Source organism: Panthera leo, chromosome D3 (genome assembly GCF_018350215.1).
Source record: "Panthera leo isolate Ple1 chromosome D3, P.leo_Ple1_pat1.1, whole genome shotgun sequence".
Lineage (NCBI taxonomy): Eukaryota > Metazoa > Chordata > Mammalia > Carnivora > Felidae > Panthera > Panthera leo.
In genome coordinates this window covers 28547260-28564444 of record NC_056690.1, presented here as the reverse complement: position 1 = coordinate 28564444, position 17185 = coordinate 28547260, and the positions used below count along the sequence as shown (strand labels likewise).

The window sequence follows — 17185 nt, the reverse complement described above, 5'->3', positions numbered from 1 at the left end:
AATACATTTTAAGATCCCCCAGTAGGGGTTTGAAACCACAAACAGGGGGCGCCTGGGTGGCTCAGTCGGTTAAGCATCCGACTTCAGCTCAGGTCATGATCTCATGGTCCGTGAGTTCGAGCCCCGCGTCAGGCTCTGGGTTGATGGCTTGGAGCCTGGAGCCTGCTTCCGATTCTGTGTCTCTCTCTCTCTCTGCCCCTCCCCCCGTTCATGCTCTGTCTCTCTCTGTCCCAAAAATAAATAAACGTTAAAAAAAAAAAAAAAAAAAAAAGAAACCACAAACAGTACCAAATCCTATTTTTTGTTATTTTTTTCCTGCACATACATACCTATGATAAACTTTATTTTTTTTTAATTAAAAAAAATTTTTTTAATGTTTATTTATTATTGAGAAACACAGAGTATGAGCAGGGGAGGGGGCAGAGAAAGGGGGAGACACAGAATCCAAAGCAGGCTCCAGGCTCTGAGCTGTCAGCACAGAGCGCAACGCAGGGCTCGAACCCACAAACTGTGAGATCATGACCTGAACCGAAGTCGGTCACCTAATCAACTGAGCTACCCAGGCGCCCCTGATAAACTTTATTTTTTTATTTTTTATTTTTTTTTATAAAGTTTTTTTTTTTAACGTTTATTTATTTTTGAGACAGAGAGAGACACAGCACGAACAGGGGAGGGTCAGAGAGAGGGAGATACAGAATCTGAAACAGGCTCCAGGCTCTGAGCTGTCAGCACAGAGCCCAACGCGGGGCTCGAACTCACGGACCGCGAGATCATGACCTGAGCCGAAGTCGGCCACTCAACCGACTGAGCCACCCAGGCGCCCCGATAAACTTTATTTTATAAACCCCAGGCACACTAAGAGATTAACAACAATAACTAATAATAACATAGAACAATTATAATATATCATAAATGAAAGTTAGTGAATGTGGTTTCTTGCTCTCAAAATATCTTATTGTACTGGACTCAGCCTTCATCTTGTGATGAAGTAAGATGATAAAATGCCTAGGTGATGAGATGAAGTGAGGTGAATGATGTAGGCATTGTGACACAGTGTTAGGCTACTACTCTACTTCTGACACACTGTCTGCTTTCAGATGGACCATGGTTAACCATGATCACTGAAACCATAGGACATGACATCATGGGTAAGTGGGGGACTACTGTACTGGCTCTTTTTACTTCAACAATGGTTTTTACCTTAAAGTCTATTTTGTATGATACAAATAAAGACCTTATAGTATATACATATAAACATAAAATGTCATAGTATATTAACATACAATGTCAGTATAATACCAGAATTTTTAGGTTTGCATTTGCCTACCTTTATTTTTTTATTTCCAACTTCTCATTAACCTTATGTTATACACTCTGAGTCATATCATCCCATATCCTTTGGCTTCTACTGAAGCTGCTCAGAAGTCTGCTAATTCATATTTCTTTATAGGTAATCTATCTTCTCTCTGGGTGCTTAAAAAAGTTTTTGTTTTTGTTTTTTGATGTCCCACAGTTTGCTATAATGTGTGTAATGGTGGTTTTAAAAAATTAATCCTCCTAGGGTGCCTGGGTGGCTCAGTTGGTCGAGCTTCCGACTCTTGGTTTCAGCTCAGGTCAAGATCTTGAAGTTCATGGATTTGAGCCACACACTAGGCTCTGTGCTGACAGCATGGAGCCTGCTTGGGATTCTCTCTCTCCCTACCTCTCTGGCCCTACCCTGCTCACATGCTCTCTCTCAAAACAATAACTTTAAAAAAAAAAACCCTTAAAAAAATTAATCCTCCTTGGGATTTGCTGGTCTTCCTGATATTGAGAACTAAACTATCAGTTCTGTTAAAATCTCCATCATTTTCCCTCCAAACAGTGTCTCATTCCCTGTTCTCTCTGAGGCCCTGATTAGGTCTTCCTTTAACCTGTGCACCTCTTAAACTCTTTCACATTTTCCATCTGTGTGTCTTGGCTACATTCTTGCAATTTCTTCACATCTATCTTTCCATTCATTTATTCTCTAATGCCACTAAACCCATTTAGAGTTTACTTCAAATCCAACTATGTAAGTTTATTTTTATTTATCAAAGTTATCTGGCATTAAAAAAAATCTGCTTGATATTGTTTTTGGGTACTTAAACACATTACATTCAATTTTATATTCTGTGCCTGATAATTCCAATACCCATAGTCCCTTTAGGCAGATCTGAGTCTACCCTGTTTTATTGCTAGTTCTTACTAATAGAGCCTTGTTTCCTTATGCATTTTTTCAATATTTTTACTATTAGCTCATTATTTCTTGGAATGTTATCTCAGAATTCTCTGAAGCCTTGTTACAAGGCAGGCTCTTCTTCCTCCTTTTTTTTTTAATGTTTACTTATTTTTGAGAGAGACAGAGAGAGAGCATGAGCAGAGGAGGGACAGAGAAAGAGGGAGACACAGAATCCAAAGCAGGCTCCAGGTTCTGAGCTGTCAGCACAGAGCCCTACGCAGGGCTTGAACTCACGAACTGTGAGATCATGACCTGAGCCGAACTTGGACGCTCAACCAACTGAGCCGTCCAGACACCCCTGATAATGAATTTTAAAGTGGAGATAAATGCTGGATGTGACCATACTGAAGCACATTTTATTACTTCCAAGGTGTCTGTCCATGCTGTTGTTTCTGCCTAGAATGTTCTTCCTACCCAAGCTCCTACTCATCATACTTCTACATTACATCTCCAGCAAATCTTCCCTAATACATGCCCAGATTTAATTTTCTTGACATTTGCTTTCAAACTTTTGTTAATGATTTCAAGAGTTTAACATACTTGGGACATAGTAGCCCCTAATGAATATTAGTTCCCTTTCTTAGCAGTGAGGTTAAAGAACAATGCAGGCCAGAGCAGCAAGAGGAAGGACAGTGTCCTGGAAAAAGCAGGATTTAGGTTGGGTTAGAAGATACAGGTAGGTCTGAAGATACAGAACACAGTGAGAAGACTGGCTACATGTCTGAGGAGCAGCCAATAAGGCTGGGCAGATAAGGTGAGACAAAACTGTAATGAAAAGTGAACATCAGGCAGGTGCTTGAATCTGACTGAGTTAGCAGCTACCCTCAGCATACCCTCACCTGTGCTCACTAAAGACTGAGTTATCCAGAACAATCTTCTCCAGCAGCTCAATCAGTTCATTAGGCAGATCAGCTGTCATGAAGGCCTTGACAGTGACTGAGACCTCTTCAGGATCCTGTGTTTCTGACAATGCTGTCTGTACCACCTGGTTTTAAAAATCATTTGAAAGAACTTGGTTAGTTAAGTCAATTCAAGACTATCCTTGAAGTTAAACAGAAGGGAAGGATACATCCATGGTAGTCTGAAACAGACACAGGAGAACATAGGAGATTTCTCAAGGCAAAAAGAGAAGCTTGTCTAAAGGCATTAGTTTCAGGGATTCTGTTTGCTTTATTTTGGCAGTTAGTTTTTCTCTAATTGGGGTTAGACTCATCTCTGCCCCAATGACCATACTGTAAATTCACTCCAAAGCCAGTAAGAGTGCCCTAAATAGGAAGCTGAAATGCATGTTTGCTTTCATCTTTGTTTGTTTGGTTTTTTTTTCTTTTGGTCACTGTTCATAGCAAAATGGCTTCCATTTCTGTAATGAAGACACCACTCTTTTTTTTTAAATGTACTTTTTTTTTCTTTTTTAAATGTTTGTTTATTTTTGAGAGGGAGAGAGTGCAAATGAGGGAGGGGCAGAGAGAGGGGGACAGAGAGCCAGAAGCAGACTCTGCACTGACAGCAGTGAGCCCTACGAAGGGCTTGAATTCCCGAACCACAAGATCATAACCTCCTAAGTCTGATGCTCAACTGACTGAGCCATGAGCCACCCAGGCGCCCGTGAAGACACCATTCTAATGAAGGTCTTGCTAGCCTAGAGCACCACACTGCTGAGGTCCAGCCCACTTCCAGGCATGAAGTAGAATGTACCCTGCACTACAGAGCCCTCAGAAGCACGCCCTTAGAGAAAGACTGACAAAAGCCTGGCCATACACCCCTCATCCAATTATGGGTGTCTCACCTACAAGAAAACTCACAACTGGGGGAAAAGACGTTTCTTTCTTTCTTTTTTTTTCCTTTTAATGTTTATTTATTTATTTTGAGGGAGAGAGAGCATGAGCAGGGGAAGGGCAGAGAGAGGGGGTGAGAGAATCCTAAGCAGGCTCCGCGCTCTTAGCACAGAGCCCGATGTGCGGCTCCAACTCATGAACGATGAGATCATGAACTGAGCTGAAATCTAGTCAGACGCTTAAATGACTGAGCCACCAAGGTGCCCTGAAAAGACATTTTTCTAAAGAGTACACTTCCCAAATAACAGCAGGCTAGATGGCCAGCTTATTCTCCTTGTGTTTTGTGCCAGGGGCCTTTGGTGACTTCGGGATCAGTTTTGCCAAGTTTCTGTTGTTCATCAGGGGTAGGGAATAGCAATGCATTAATGAGAGAGAACAGACAGCTCAGAGAAGGTATGACACAGCTAATATGACATCTCTGGCCATAAACTTTCACCCTGCAAACAGGAGGGCTGCAATGGAACCAGAATCAAAGTCAGCCCAGTTCACCTTGCAAGTGGCCACTGTATACTAAATGGCACCATAAAATACAAAAGTTCTTCTGAGGAGTTTATAATAATCCTAACAGTTATGCAGAGTTGTTTGAGAAAAGGGGCTATCAGAGAGATAATTAAAAGGGTATACTTGAGGGAAAAGAGAAGTGTGACAGCACACAGAATTCATCCAGAGTAGGAAGTACCATTTCCTGCCATCATGGTATCTGCCCACTCTTAAAAACCTTAAGAGTACTTTAAATACACACTGGTTGTTTTAAGGGCAAAAATATATTTTTACCATCTATTTGAGTCAACAGGATGCCTAACCTAAGTTACCTCAGGAAGTTGCTTTTTCTAAGTAAACTTTCCATAATAAGCTTCTACTACAGACCTAAAAGCAGTCTGCCACTGCCATCATGTGGTCCCTCTAATTAGAGAGGCACAGTAGGTGAATGCCTCCAGGAGGCGGCTATGAATATTCAGTCACAGCAGATATAATGAGAGCACCAGCAGCTTCACAGACACAGGGAGACCAAAAGGTACCTGCTGGCTTCAGTTCAGTGCAGTGTTAAAGCTGCTCATCCCTGTGCCAATGCAACATAACCTACAAGACATGCCAGGTCAACACCTGGAGAAATACCTGTTGTCTGCAAATTTGTAGATCTCTAGCAGAATCTAAACCTACTCTGTCCCAGGCCCTTTGCTGCTCAATGTCTTTGTCAAGTCTCGATGAATCTGAGAGATGGGTAAGTCCAAAGTTGATATAATAAGATCCAAAATAACACAGGCTTCTATCCATCTAAAAGCGTTCCAAAATAAAGTTAATTAAGAAAAGGATAATGGCACAGACATGAGGAACAGTGGACAGAAAACAAGAAGGTGAATTTAGTGGAGATACAGGTGAAGCCCAACAAGTGTACCTAGTGGTTGGTAATGCATACAAAGGAGTCGGGGCACTTTAGCTGATCCACTCAGGACTGGAGCCCACTTGTTGGGACCAGGATATTGTTCCTACTTTGATCTTAGCCCACTTCCAAAAAGTGTGCCCAGCAGACGGTGAGGATGGTGAAGTACCATCTGCTACCCGAAGCTTCAGGAAGCCCAGTGAAGCCTGCCAGGCTGCACCCAGGAAGAGCCCTGGCCTTGGCATTGTGCCCCAGCTCCGAGAAGGTGCTGGATGGTCACAAGGGTGCAGGGGTTCCTCAACAAAGGCAGATCTAGCTGAGACAATCTTGAGAGCCACTTATCTTGTGTCAATGGGGACTGAGCTAAAAAAATACTAAGGATCCAGCATGCAGTCATGCCATTAGATATTCCTTTTACTGGGGCAGCACATTCCCGCTTTGGAGATCAGGGCCAACTCTACTCTAATCAATGAACAACTCCAGAGAAGATTCACAAGATTGTCTGGTCATGCATCTAAAGATGTTTCAGACATAACGTCACAACTAGTCACTTTGGCCACATGATAATGAGAAGGCAAAACACAGGCATGCATATATACACTCCCATTTCCATTCCTCACCTGGTCAATCAGCTGTCGCCTGGAAGGGTTGGTCTCCTCAAGGACATGAGCCCAGAGCTCTGGATCTTTCCTGCGCACCAGGTAACGGGCCTCACTTTTGAACAGAGAATTCTCATTGCAGACCTGAAATGAGCATACTAGTGTGTGTAACGCAAACAGCCAACCAATGGACATTATGTGGGGGACCCACTCCAGTCAGTTCCCTCTGTCCCTGACACTTGTTTGGTGTCAGTTGGAACCCAAGCGAGTAATAGGACTTCGACACAGGATGAGCAGCATCCCAAAGGGGTGACAATGAACTCCTCAGAGCAATATGTTACCTCAAAACATGAGTTTCTCAGTTTACAACAACTTAAGAGTGGGTATGGGTGTGTGGCAGCTCCTCTCAACATCAACCTGTTGCCCTAAAGTGGTGCTGCCCAGAACTTTCTGAGACAATAAAAATGTTCTAGGTCTATGCTACGGAATGCAGTGTAGGAAAGAGAAACTAAGTTTTTAATTTTTAGCTAATTTAAATTTAAATAGTCACCATCTCTAAAGTGTTATCAGAATAGCCCAGAACTGATATAAAACAGCATATATGCTACAGTATTTCAAGGCCTATAAACTTTCTTTTTTTATTTTTAGAGGGAGAGGGAGGGGGGAGAGAGAGAGAGAGTGCACACATGCACAAGTTGGGGAGAGGGGTAGAGGGAGAGAGAGAATCCTAAGCAGACTCCACACTTAGCACAGAGCCTGACATGGGGCTTCATCTCACAACCCTGGGATCATGACCGGAGCCAAAATCATGAGTTGGATACTTAACCGACTGAGCCACTCAGGCATCCCAAGGCCTATAAACTTTAAAATATGCTTTCATTGATCGAACTTGAGACCCTTATTTTAGTGCTCTAATACATCTCCAAGAAACCAAACAGCACTGGAACATTTCAATGTGTGAGACACTTCTAAGGCCTGGTGGGAATCAGACTGGCTGGGTACCAGATGCCAGGCACAAGGCTAAGTGTGTGTGTCCACACACTGCGTGTGTGTCCACAGGCTGTTCACACATGCATGGCATGAGGCCAAGAGCAGGCCTACTCTGGCCTGCACTAAAATCTTACTTCTCCTTCTGATACATCAGACCTTAATGAACATTTTTTTTCTTGTCTGAATTCTGCCTTACTAAAAGGCGATGTCTACTGTATATCACCAGATAGGACAGATGGGTGCAAAGATCCCTGAGAGGTCACTGAACTGAGCTTTAATAAAAAGGTGGTAAATTCAGCCAAAATGTGGCTTATGGTATCAAACTAAAGTCCCAACTTCACACAAACCTGCTCCCTCGAGGCAGGTGCTATGTTAACCCAGCCTGCCACTTGGATGGCCAGTGTCAAAAGCCAGAGCAGGATGAGAAACTGTTGCACTGCTCTTGAGTTTTGGCTCTGTATGCTTGACTCTCCTTCCCTAGTTGCTGAGTTTCTACCATGTTGTCAGATATTCTGAGATGCTCAGGGCAAACAGACCAACTGCCTATGGATCTTACAGTCAAACAAACATTGGGTACACCTACATGAGATTTCTGGAGTTTTAGGTCACTATTTGATACTTAACTAACTGAATACATGTAGATGCATGCCAGGACTGAGGAAAGTAGACCTGGGGGGTTGTTCCAAAGAGGGGTCAGAAAGAGCTCTGAGGTTGGGAAGAGTTGGTGAGGGCACGTGTAAGAAGCTGCCCTAAAAAGAAGAGCAGGTAGTGCAAGGGCAAATGGGACAGAGGCATCCAGGATAGAAAGGCAAGAGGGGAGGCAGTCAGACTGGCGAGGACAGGGTTACAGTTCACAGAGGACCTCCTGAGTCAGGCTAACAGGTTGAATTCTGCCCTCAGGACATTAGGTAACAAGGAGGACTGCAGCAGAAGGCTGACAGGTCAGACTCAGGGCCAGCCACACCTATAAGTACAATATACAAACAGGGCATAAGCAGGTAGCAAACAAGGCATCTGAATTAAAAAGAAACCAAGTTGTTAATAGAAATGTAACAAATGACCTGCAATTGTGGGGCTCAGAGGAGGCCCTCATGAGCCCCCACAGAGCCTGCATTTGAAGCCAGAGCAAAACCTGGCAGTTAAGTCTATCTGCTGCCCACCTTGATGAGCTCAAGGTCACACTGCCCCCGCTCATAGGCAACGCAGGCCAGATGTGGGTCCCGCTTCTCACAGTAGCGGCCCACCACGCGGCTGTCATAGTAAGCATTTTCTCTCAGGAAGCGCTCGGGGCTGTTGTTGCTGTCGATGTAGATCTTGGCAAGAGCATTGTGAGTGGCAGGCTCTTCACAGCCTTCGTGACTCCGGGACTCCAGCCAGGGAAGAAGCAGCTTTAGCCTTTGAAAGAAGGAAGAACACCGTAAGCGTCTCAAAACTAACATTCAAAACCTCCAGGGCAGACCCTGAACTGTGAAGGTTGCTTCTAGAAACAAACAAAAATCTCATTCCATTAACTTCAGGTTGTTCTAGGGACCAAAACAGACTTGAGTTCCAAACTGATTTCAATTGTTAAGTTTTTCCCAAAGATCTGCAATACCAATAGCAAGTAACTCACTACTGGATCTAAGATTTGTTACAAGAAAGACCAGCTACAGAGACAGTCAGTCTTGGGGCCTGGAGGCTAACTGAAAAGGGCTCTCAGGAAATCAGTCATAGGCTTAACCACAAACACTAGAACCCAGGGGCAAGAGAAGATACCGAGCTAGGATCCCTTACCTGTTTCTTTTTTCTACTTCAGCCACCAGCTCATCAGTGGAAAACTGTCCTCTCACCACCATGATTAAGTTTTTAATTACTTCCTCAGAACAATCCACATCAAGCAGCCCTCCAACCACAGCAGGGATCCGGCTAGGGTTGACCTAGAATGGTCAAGGTGGTGACTTCAGTGCTGCAGGCACAGGTCACTGCTACAAGTCCCCAAAGATTTGGACAACGTGGCTGTCTGAAAGAGCTCCTGTGGTAGATGGAATGCAAACTGTGAAGCTCTAGTCCCTAATGTGACTGTATTGGAAGAATGGCCTGGAAGGAGATAATTATGGTTCAGTAAGGTCAAACGGTAGGGCCCTAATCAGAGAAAAGGCCATATAAAAAACACAGTGAGAAGCTGGCCATTTGTAAGCCAAGGAGAGTGGTCTCAGGAAGAACCAACCCAAGGTGGTAGGGTCAGCACCTTGATCTTGGATGTCTATATTCTAGAATTGTTAGCAATAAATATCTATTGCTTAAGCCACCCAGTCTGTGGTATTCTACTATGGCAGCCCAAGCTTAGATACCACCAGTCTCAGATACATTCAGGGGTCAGAGGCAGCCTCTCAGGTATAGACTATTACCAGCAACCAAGGCACAAAGGCAGCCGGGTGTCACCTGGGAGCCGGCAGTGATGGTCCCAGCAGTACCTTCTGAACGTAGATTTCGATGTACTTCTGCAGGTTGTTGCGGTATAAGTACAGGACAAGGTCATGTACAAAATCAAACCGATCACACACGATGATGAGAGGAAGCTGGTCTGTGAGCTTGGCCTCCTGTGTAATGAAAAGCACAGAACAAGGCAGGCAGTGAAGACCCCACAGAGCTAGATTGCAGGGACCATGAATCAGCACAGAGATGGCACTGCTTCTGTTAGCAGAGTGGCCCCAAGGAGACTCAAGGGTGAGACTTTGTTCTAGACATGCTGTTGTTTTAAGGTACATGTATTTGCTTTTGGGGATAAGGTGTTTGTCTTGGGAAACAAGTAACAGAAAGACAGTACTATTTGGTTAAAGAAGAAAAGAGCTCTGCTAAATTTGGCAATAACATTCCAAATTAGTCCAAAAGCCATTACCTTTTGGGTTAAGACAAGCAGCTCACTCATTATGTATAAATCTGACCCAGACCAGGCACCAGAAAAAGGACTTTTGAGAACACTTGCCGGTAAGGGCTGCCTTTCTGGACAAGCAGCCATACTCTATGGAACATCGGCTGCCTGTGCAGGGCGCTGTTGCCTACCCTGCAGTCCACCACAATAATGCCTCCCCTCATTTGGCCATACCTACATGACACTTCTCAGGTTCTCTTGCACCCTTGCAGTTCTGGGCGTGGCCATATGTTTCCTCCAGTGGAATGAGAATTGAAATGGCACATGCCACCTGCAGCCTCACCCATAAAAACCACCTATGCCAGGGGCGCCTGGGTGGCTCACTCAGTTGAGCATCGGACTTCGGCTCAGGTCATGATCTCACGGTCTGTGAGTTCAAGCCCCGCATCTGGCTGTGCTGACAGCTCCGAGCCTGGAGCCTGCTTTGGATTCTGTGTTTCCCTCTCTCTCTGACCCTCCCCCATTCGTGCTCTGTCTCTCTCTGTCTCAAAAATAAACATTAAAAAAATTTTTTTAAAAACCACCTATACCAGCTTCTCTGAATTTTCTTTCCTTCCAGTTGACTAGGAAGGCAACTCTCAAGGTTGTAGGCTGAAGATGGCAAAACAGCCATCAGCCTAGTCCTTGAAAGGTGGTGGGAAAGCCACCCACTTACCTCTACACCCACCCCAATCTGTGCATCAGGAAGAAATATACTTCTTGCTTTTTATGCCACTAGCACTGAGTAGCTTATTTGTTTCTGTAGACTTTCCCAACCTAATTAACAGGGGCACAGTTGGGATGTTGCTGAAACATAATGCATCGATAAACTAACTCCCTCTATTCACACAACAGATAATTGAGAGTACAGCCTCAAGGGCTGTAAAATTAACAGTGGACTCCTATAAGAATTTTAGGCCAAAGTAGAGCTCTGCACTAAGGATCCAGGGAACACTGGTAGAGACAAAGCCAGCTTTCCAACTCTTGGGCAGCTGGCTGATGGTTTGCTCAAGGAAGGAGGCAATGCCAGGACACACTCACCTTCAGAAAATTCTTCACCCGCTCTGGGTTGTAGCAATTACTCTCCCGGCATATCCTCTCCACCTCCTTGATCTGTCCTGTCTTACAGGCAGCCTGAATGTATTTCAAGTGCACATCTGGATCTTGGCTGAAGTTCACAATTGAGCCCAGGAAGTAGAAGAGGCCTACAAAGAGAGACTGTTCCATCTTACGCCCTCATAATATCCACCTGCCTTCTCCACAGTCACAGGCCACTTTCCCTTGGCAGCCCAGCCCACAACAACAGTGCTTCAGTCTCCCAGCACCCATTACCCACTCACAACTTACAAAATCTATGTGAAGTTCTTTTGCTTTGGCATCTCCTCCAAATAGCTGGTCAGATTTCCATCAAATTTGGGAGGGATGTTCTTGTGTGCAATACTATGTGTATATGGAATCCATCTGGGGGGGGGGGCGCCAGGCATACCCTAGGTGGTTATCTTCAAGAATAATTCAAATAGGCAACTTAAGAGGGCTGTGTGACTGCTGCTCTAAAAAGAAATGCCAGGGACAGGAAAGCAGAGGCTTCCAATGGGAGCCTCCAAACAGAGTCTGCTCCCTGACACCGAGCTGATGGCACACATGGAGCCACTGTGGACTGGGGTGCATGGTGAGTCACAGAGCAACACTGTTCATCAGAAGCTAACCATCTCCTAACTGTCACAGGAGCTGGCCAGGAGGTACTGGTGACAACAGCAGGACAAGATACACCAGAGAAGACCACTATCCCTGAGGAGGAGGTCATCGGTTATAACCTGAGGAAGGAACCAGAACTCTGAAGGCAGACAGTTCCCACTAACCTTACTCTATTGCCATCTCCCCGCCCAGTGCAACCTAATTCCTGCTGCAGCCTTTCCTGCAATGGTGTCTTGTGACAAGGGCAGCTCCCTGAAGGCAGCTTCACTCCTCTAACATCCCAACCTCACTGGGCACAGGGCAGTGGCTTAACACCTCACTGGACAAATGCTCTGCTTCTATCGCTGCCCCAGCCTGCCCCCAAGAGACCCTCATCCGGGAAAGCCATCCTCCTACCAGCAAATTCTTGGTGTGATGCCCACAAGAGGGCAAAGTAAGCCAACCACAATCAGGCCAGCCAGCCTAGCAGCCACACATTGCTCAGCCACCATGGGACTGTTACTCAGGGGAAGCCAAAGGGGCCACCCCTCAGAACCATGCACTCTAGTGCCACCGGCTCAGGCTTATTGGTGAACTCTACAGCAGACTGTGTGACAGATGCTCAGTTCTACAGAGGCTCCAGGGACACAAGGGGGATTCTAAGTGTCCCCACCCCAATGCCAACCAACTAAATGCTTCCTTTGCAAATGCCAAAAAAGCTACCTAAGCTGGGTAACACACTAGACAGCAGAAATCTTCTGCCATTGACCAATACATTGGCTTGGCTTGAAGGAAGTCTGTGAGGCTGGGCAGGCAGACACCAATACCTGAGCAGAAGGTGCAGTCGGCTGGAGGGTGTGAAGTTTACCTTCGTAACTCTTGAAGGATTCAAAGAGCTCCACCAGGGACTGTGTGCCCAGCTGCTCATGGTACTTGGAGGCTACCTGCACACACAGCTGAAGGTTCTGTCTGATGCTGGCAGACAGCAAAGCATGCAGACACGCCAAAGAATCCTCCACTGACAAGGAGCCAAAGAAGCTGATGAGCCACTAGGAAGCAAGGAAGAGTTAATCCACAACTAAGTACCATCCTAGATGTTTCCAACACTGGCAAAATAACTGGATCAATTTTTCCCACTGAATGTCAAAAATATAAAGAATTTTCACTTAAAAGGACTGTGGTAAAAAAGTAAGAGCTGGGAGTAAACTCAGGATAACTAACCTTAATAGTCATCAAGCTGTCACACACCCTGCAAAACCCCACAGGTGATACTAAAACTTATTCTGTAAATGTAAATGTAATACCTATTAGCTTCTGCTAATAGTTTCAGACAATCCTGCTAGAGCTGTCAATGTTAATAGGTTTTCTCTATTAGGCTAAGTCAAAGGTAGAAAATGGAAAGAAAGAGGTAACGTGGGTCCGGATGCATGGGTGAGCAAGTGAAGCTTGTGTGTGGGTTGAATGAAAACTGTGTATAGTAGTGATGAGGCTCATGCACAGGGAATACACATGCCACAGTCCCACAACCATGGACACAGGAAATTTCAGGAGCATGTGACCCTAATGACAGATGTGTGCCAATCACAACAGGAGTGCCCCAAGGGTGCACCATACCTCGGGATTGAGGAGGTGAGTGTGGACCACAGCCCTCTTGATGTCATATAAGTCAGTGTAGTGCTCCAGCGCACGCTGCAGGAGGCCTGCCTTTTCACAGAGCTGGGCGATGTGGGCCCGATCATAATGAGTAAACATCTGATTTCCAAGAATGGCATCTGCAACCTATGAAATGGTGACGTCAGGAAGAAAAACTGAACAGTGGCAATAACTTTTTAAGAACAGCTGCTCAACACCCCCACGACACAGCTCCAGAACAGTGCTCATGAAACAGAAGGGCTTCACAAGGTCTAGATCCTTGCCCACCTCTGAGCAGAGCCCTAGCCATCCTTCCAAGTCACCTGGGCCTCTTCGAACAAGGCTCTGTCCTCCTAGGTGTAGAGTCAGATGTGTATAATAAGGCTGAGGCCTTGCCCTAAAGCATGTTACTGGGATCAGTACAGGCTATTGTTCCGACTTTTCAGCCATCACATTTGTACAGTTTTCTATGGCAAGGTCATGGTCAATGTGAGGGCGTGAGTCTACGAAGGCCTCCTTCTTTAATGAGCTCAATCGTTGGACTAGCAACAGTCACGATTAGACCTGGAAGTAATAAATCCTACTGGTGTTCACAAAATTTCTCCACTTGGTTAAAGGCAGAATTAGGTGTGTGTGGGGATGTCTGAAAAACAACTAACCCTCCTGGAAAGAATTTTGATGAGGCTTAATATCATCTTTAAATAAGCAACCTCTGGACTAAGAATGAGTGGGTCAACAACCAAACTTGACTCTCAGTATCTAATAAGTAGCTAGTCTTGATGAGACACACACTCTTTCCCATTTCTTCCAGGATATGGAGCACAAACCAAGTACATGGTGACCACAGACCTAGCCTAATACCATGTTGTTCCAGGATAATGTACATTCTGGGCTCTCTGCAGAGGAAATCCACACCAAGTGCTGAGAGCAGGGTTTTGTAATATCTGATGCTTATCTGATGCCCCCGCCCTTTGTTTCCTTAAGACTTGTCCTTACTATCCTCTTTTTTAAAAAAGGTTCCCCCTTATTATAGTAATAGTGCAGTTTAGAGAACTCAAAAAACACAGAAGGGCCAAGAAAGAAAATATCATCCAGCCTCTGAGATCCAGAGAGAACTGCCCCAATGTTTTGGGCATTGTGCCCATTTAGCCTACCCCTCTTTAGGGTTTGGGCTCTTCTTAGGGTCTATCTGCTCAGTTCCTGAATGGTGCTTAGTTTCTGTTTCAAAGCTTGCTAATTAATTAATTAAAGTTTATTTATCTTGAGAGAAGAGAGAGAGGAAATCCCAAGCAAGCTTTGTGCTCCAGCGCAGAGCCCAATGGGGGGCTCGAACTCACCATGAGATCATAACCTGAGCTGAAATCAAGAGTCAGACAGTTGGGGTGCCTGGGTGGCTCAGTCGGTTAAGCATCCGACTTCGGTTCAAGTCATGATCTCACAGTTTGTGAGTTTGAGCCCCACATTGGGCTCTGTGCTGACAGCTTAGAGCCTAGAGTCTGCTTCAAATTCTAGGTCTCCCTCTTTCTCTGCTCCTCCCCCGCTCATGCTCTGTCTCTCTCTCCTTCAAAAATAAACAAAAACATTAAAAAAAAAAAAAGAGTCAGACACTTAACCAACTGAGCCACCCAGGCACCCCTTTCCAAGCTCATTTATTAAAAACTATCATCACACATAATCATCTGGTCATAAGAGTTCAACAGAACAGCAAACAGCAAATTAATAACACTTTTGTTTCCTAGAGGTGGGATATGACCCACAGAACAGCAGCTAACTTGTGGATTTGAATAACCTGAAATCACAGAACAATATAATTAACAATTATTGTTTCCTAATCAAAAAACAATATATGATTATAAACAAAAAGAAATCGGAAGACAAGTGAGTAAAGAACAAAGTGAATGACAATCCTGTCCACTCAGACAACTGTGGTTAACAGCTTGATGTGAATTTTTCAAACTCCTTTCCTGCATACATATCCAAAATTAACCAAAAAAAGAAAAGGCATATACATGTGATTTAAATCACAGCCCTCCCGCCAATTTTCAGGTCAAGAAATGCACTGCCACAATGAGATACCACTTCACACTCATTTAGGATAGCTATTTTTTTCCAACTTATTTATTTTTGAGAGAGAGAAAGAGCTAGACTGGAGGAGGGGCAGAGGGAGGGGGACAGATGATCTAAAGCTGGCTCTGCGCTGACAACAGAGAGCCTGATGTGGGGCTTGAACTCTCAAGCCACGAGATCATGACCTGAGCCAAAGTTAGATGCTTAACTGACTGAGCCACCCAGGTGCCCCATATAGCTATTATTATTATTTTTTTAATGTTTATTTATTTTTGAGAGAGAGAGACAGAGCATGAGCAGGGAAGGGGCAGAAAGGGAGACACAGAATCTAAAGCAGGCTTCAGGCTCTGAGCTGTCAGCAGAGAGCCCAACATGGGGCTCAAACCCATGAACCATGAGATAATGACCTGAGCTGAAGTCAGATGCTAAACCTACTGAGCCACCTAGGTGCCCCTAGATATTATTATTTTTTAAACATACACAGAAAATAACAAGTGTTGGCAAGGATATGAAGAAATTGGAATACTCATATACTGTGGTGGGAATATAAAATGGTGTAATGCTTGAAATATAGTATGGTGGTACTGCAACAAGTTACATACAGAATTACCATATAATTTGGCAATTCCACTTCTGGATGTATGCCCCAAAGAGCTGAACACAGGAACTCAAACTGATACCTGTACACCAATACTCCTAGCAGCTCTATCTGCAACAGTTACAGGGTGAAAGCAACCCAGTGTCATCAACAAATAAACAGGTACAGAAAATGTGGCATACACATATGATGGAATATTATTCAGACATAAAAAGGAATGAAATTCTGATGTATGTCACAACATGGATGAATCCTGAAGACAATATACTAAGTGAACAAGCCAGAAAAAAGGACAAATATCATATGATTCTACTTATATGAAGTATCTAAAATAGGCAAATTCATAGAAACAGTAAGCGAAACAGGAGTTACCAAGGGCTGGGGGAGGGAATGGGGAGTTACTGCTTAATGGATACAGATTTTCTGTTCATGATTATAAAAAGTTCTGGAAATATACAGTGGTAATGGTTGCGCAATACTGTGAATGTACTTAAGGCCACTAAATCATGCACTTAAAAATGGCTAAAATGGTAGGGGTCCCTGGGTGGCTCAGTTGGTTAAGCATCTGACTCTTGATTTTGGCTCAGGTCATGATCTCACAGTTAGTGGGATCAAGTCCCACGTCAGGCTCTGAGCTGATAGTGTGGAACCTGCTTGGGATTCTCTCTTCTGCTCATGTGCTCACTCTCTCGCTCTCTCAAAATAAATAAACATTTTAAAAAAACTTCAAAAAAATGGCTAAAATGGTAAATTTTGTTATGTGCACTTTACCACAATGAAGAAAAGAAAAACGAAAAGAAAAGATGTCCCAGGTGCAAAAGTCTCTATGAAAGTTTTGCACCATGGATTCTAGAACTTTCTTGCAGGAAAGTCTTGGAGAGTGCCCCCTGAGGCATGAGCACATCCCAGCCCAAAGCCACTGTGTTTAGGTGTGCAAGTCCCACAGAGAAGTAAAACAGGTGCTCTGTCCTATGGTTAGAGCCTAGAAATGTCACTTGCCTGGGGTGCGTGAATCAGGTTCATCTCCAAAAGGCGCGTCTGGAGGTGCCCCTCAGCTGGGCGATTATTTTTCAAGGCATCCAACAAGAAGGAGGTACACTGCTGAATTAAACTGTTTTCCATGAAAACGTCTACAATCTGAAACAGATTGAAAGCCACATATTGATCCAAAGGAAACTATTTTATTTTCCTATTCAGATAGCTCCTGAAATTGAATCTCATTTAGAAATTCAACCATTAGTTCCTTCCCTTGCATTTTC

The 17185-nt window shown here is 44.4% G+C and overlaps 1 protein-coding gene across 7 annotated transcripts in view; it reads right to left on the bottom strand.

Moving 5' to 3' along the window:
* Positions 1-17185, bottom strand: part of CLTCL1 (clathrin heavy chain like 1) — a 131745-nt gene that overhangs the window by 32800 nt on the left and 81760 nt on the right. For 6 of the 7 annotated variants that reach the window (XM_042909892.1, XM_042909889.1, XM_042909890.1 and 3 more), the window contains 9 exons: positions 16926-17063; positions 13244-13408; positions 12498-12678; positions 10997-11160; positions 9519-9644; positions 8839-8981; positions 8226-8460; positions 6097-6219; positions 3100-3245 (listed from right to left, as the gene is read on the bottom strand). In XM_042909892.1, the coding sequence (XP_042765826.1) occupies positions 3100-3245; positions 6097-6219; positions 8226-8460; positions 8839-8981; positions 9519-9644; positions 10997-11160; positions 12498-12678; positions 13244-13408; positions 16926-17063 (1421 nt within the window). Of the gene's footprint in view, positions 1-3099; positions 3246-6096; positions 6220-8225; positions 8461-8838; positions 8982-9518; positions 9645-10996; positions 11174-12497; positions 12679-13243; positions 13409-16925; positions 17064-17185 lie in introns of all 7 variants that reach the window. The other variant, XM_042909894.1, reaches the window with a different exon arrangement.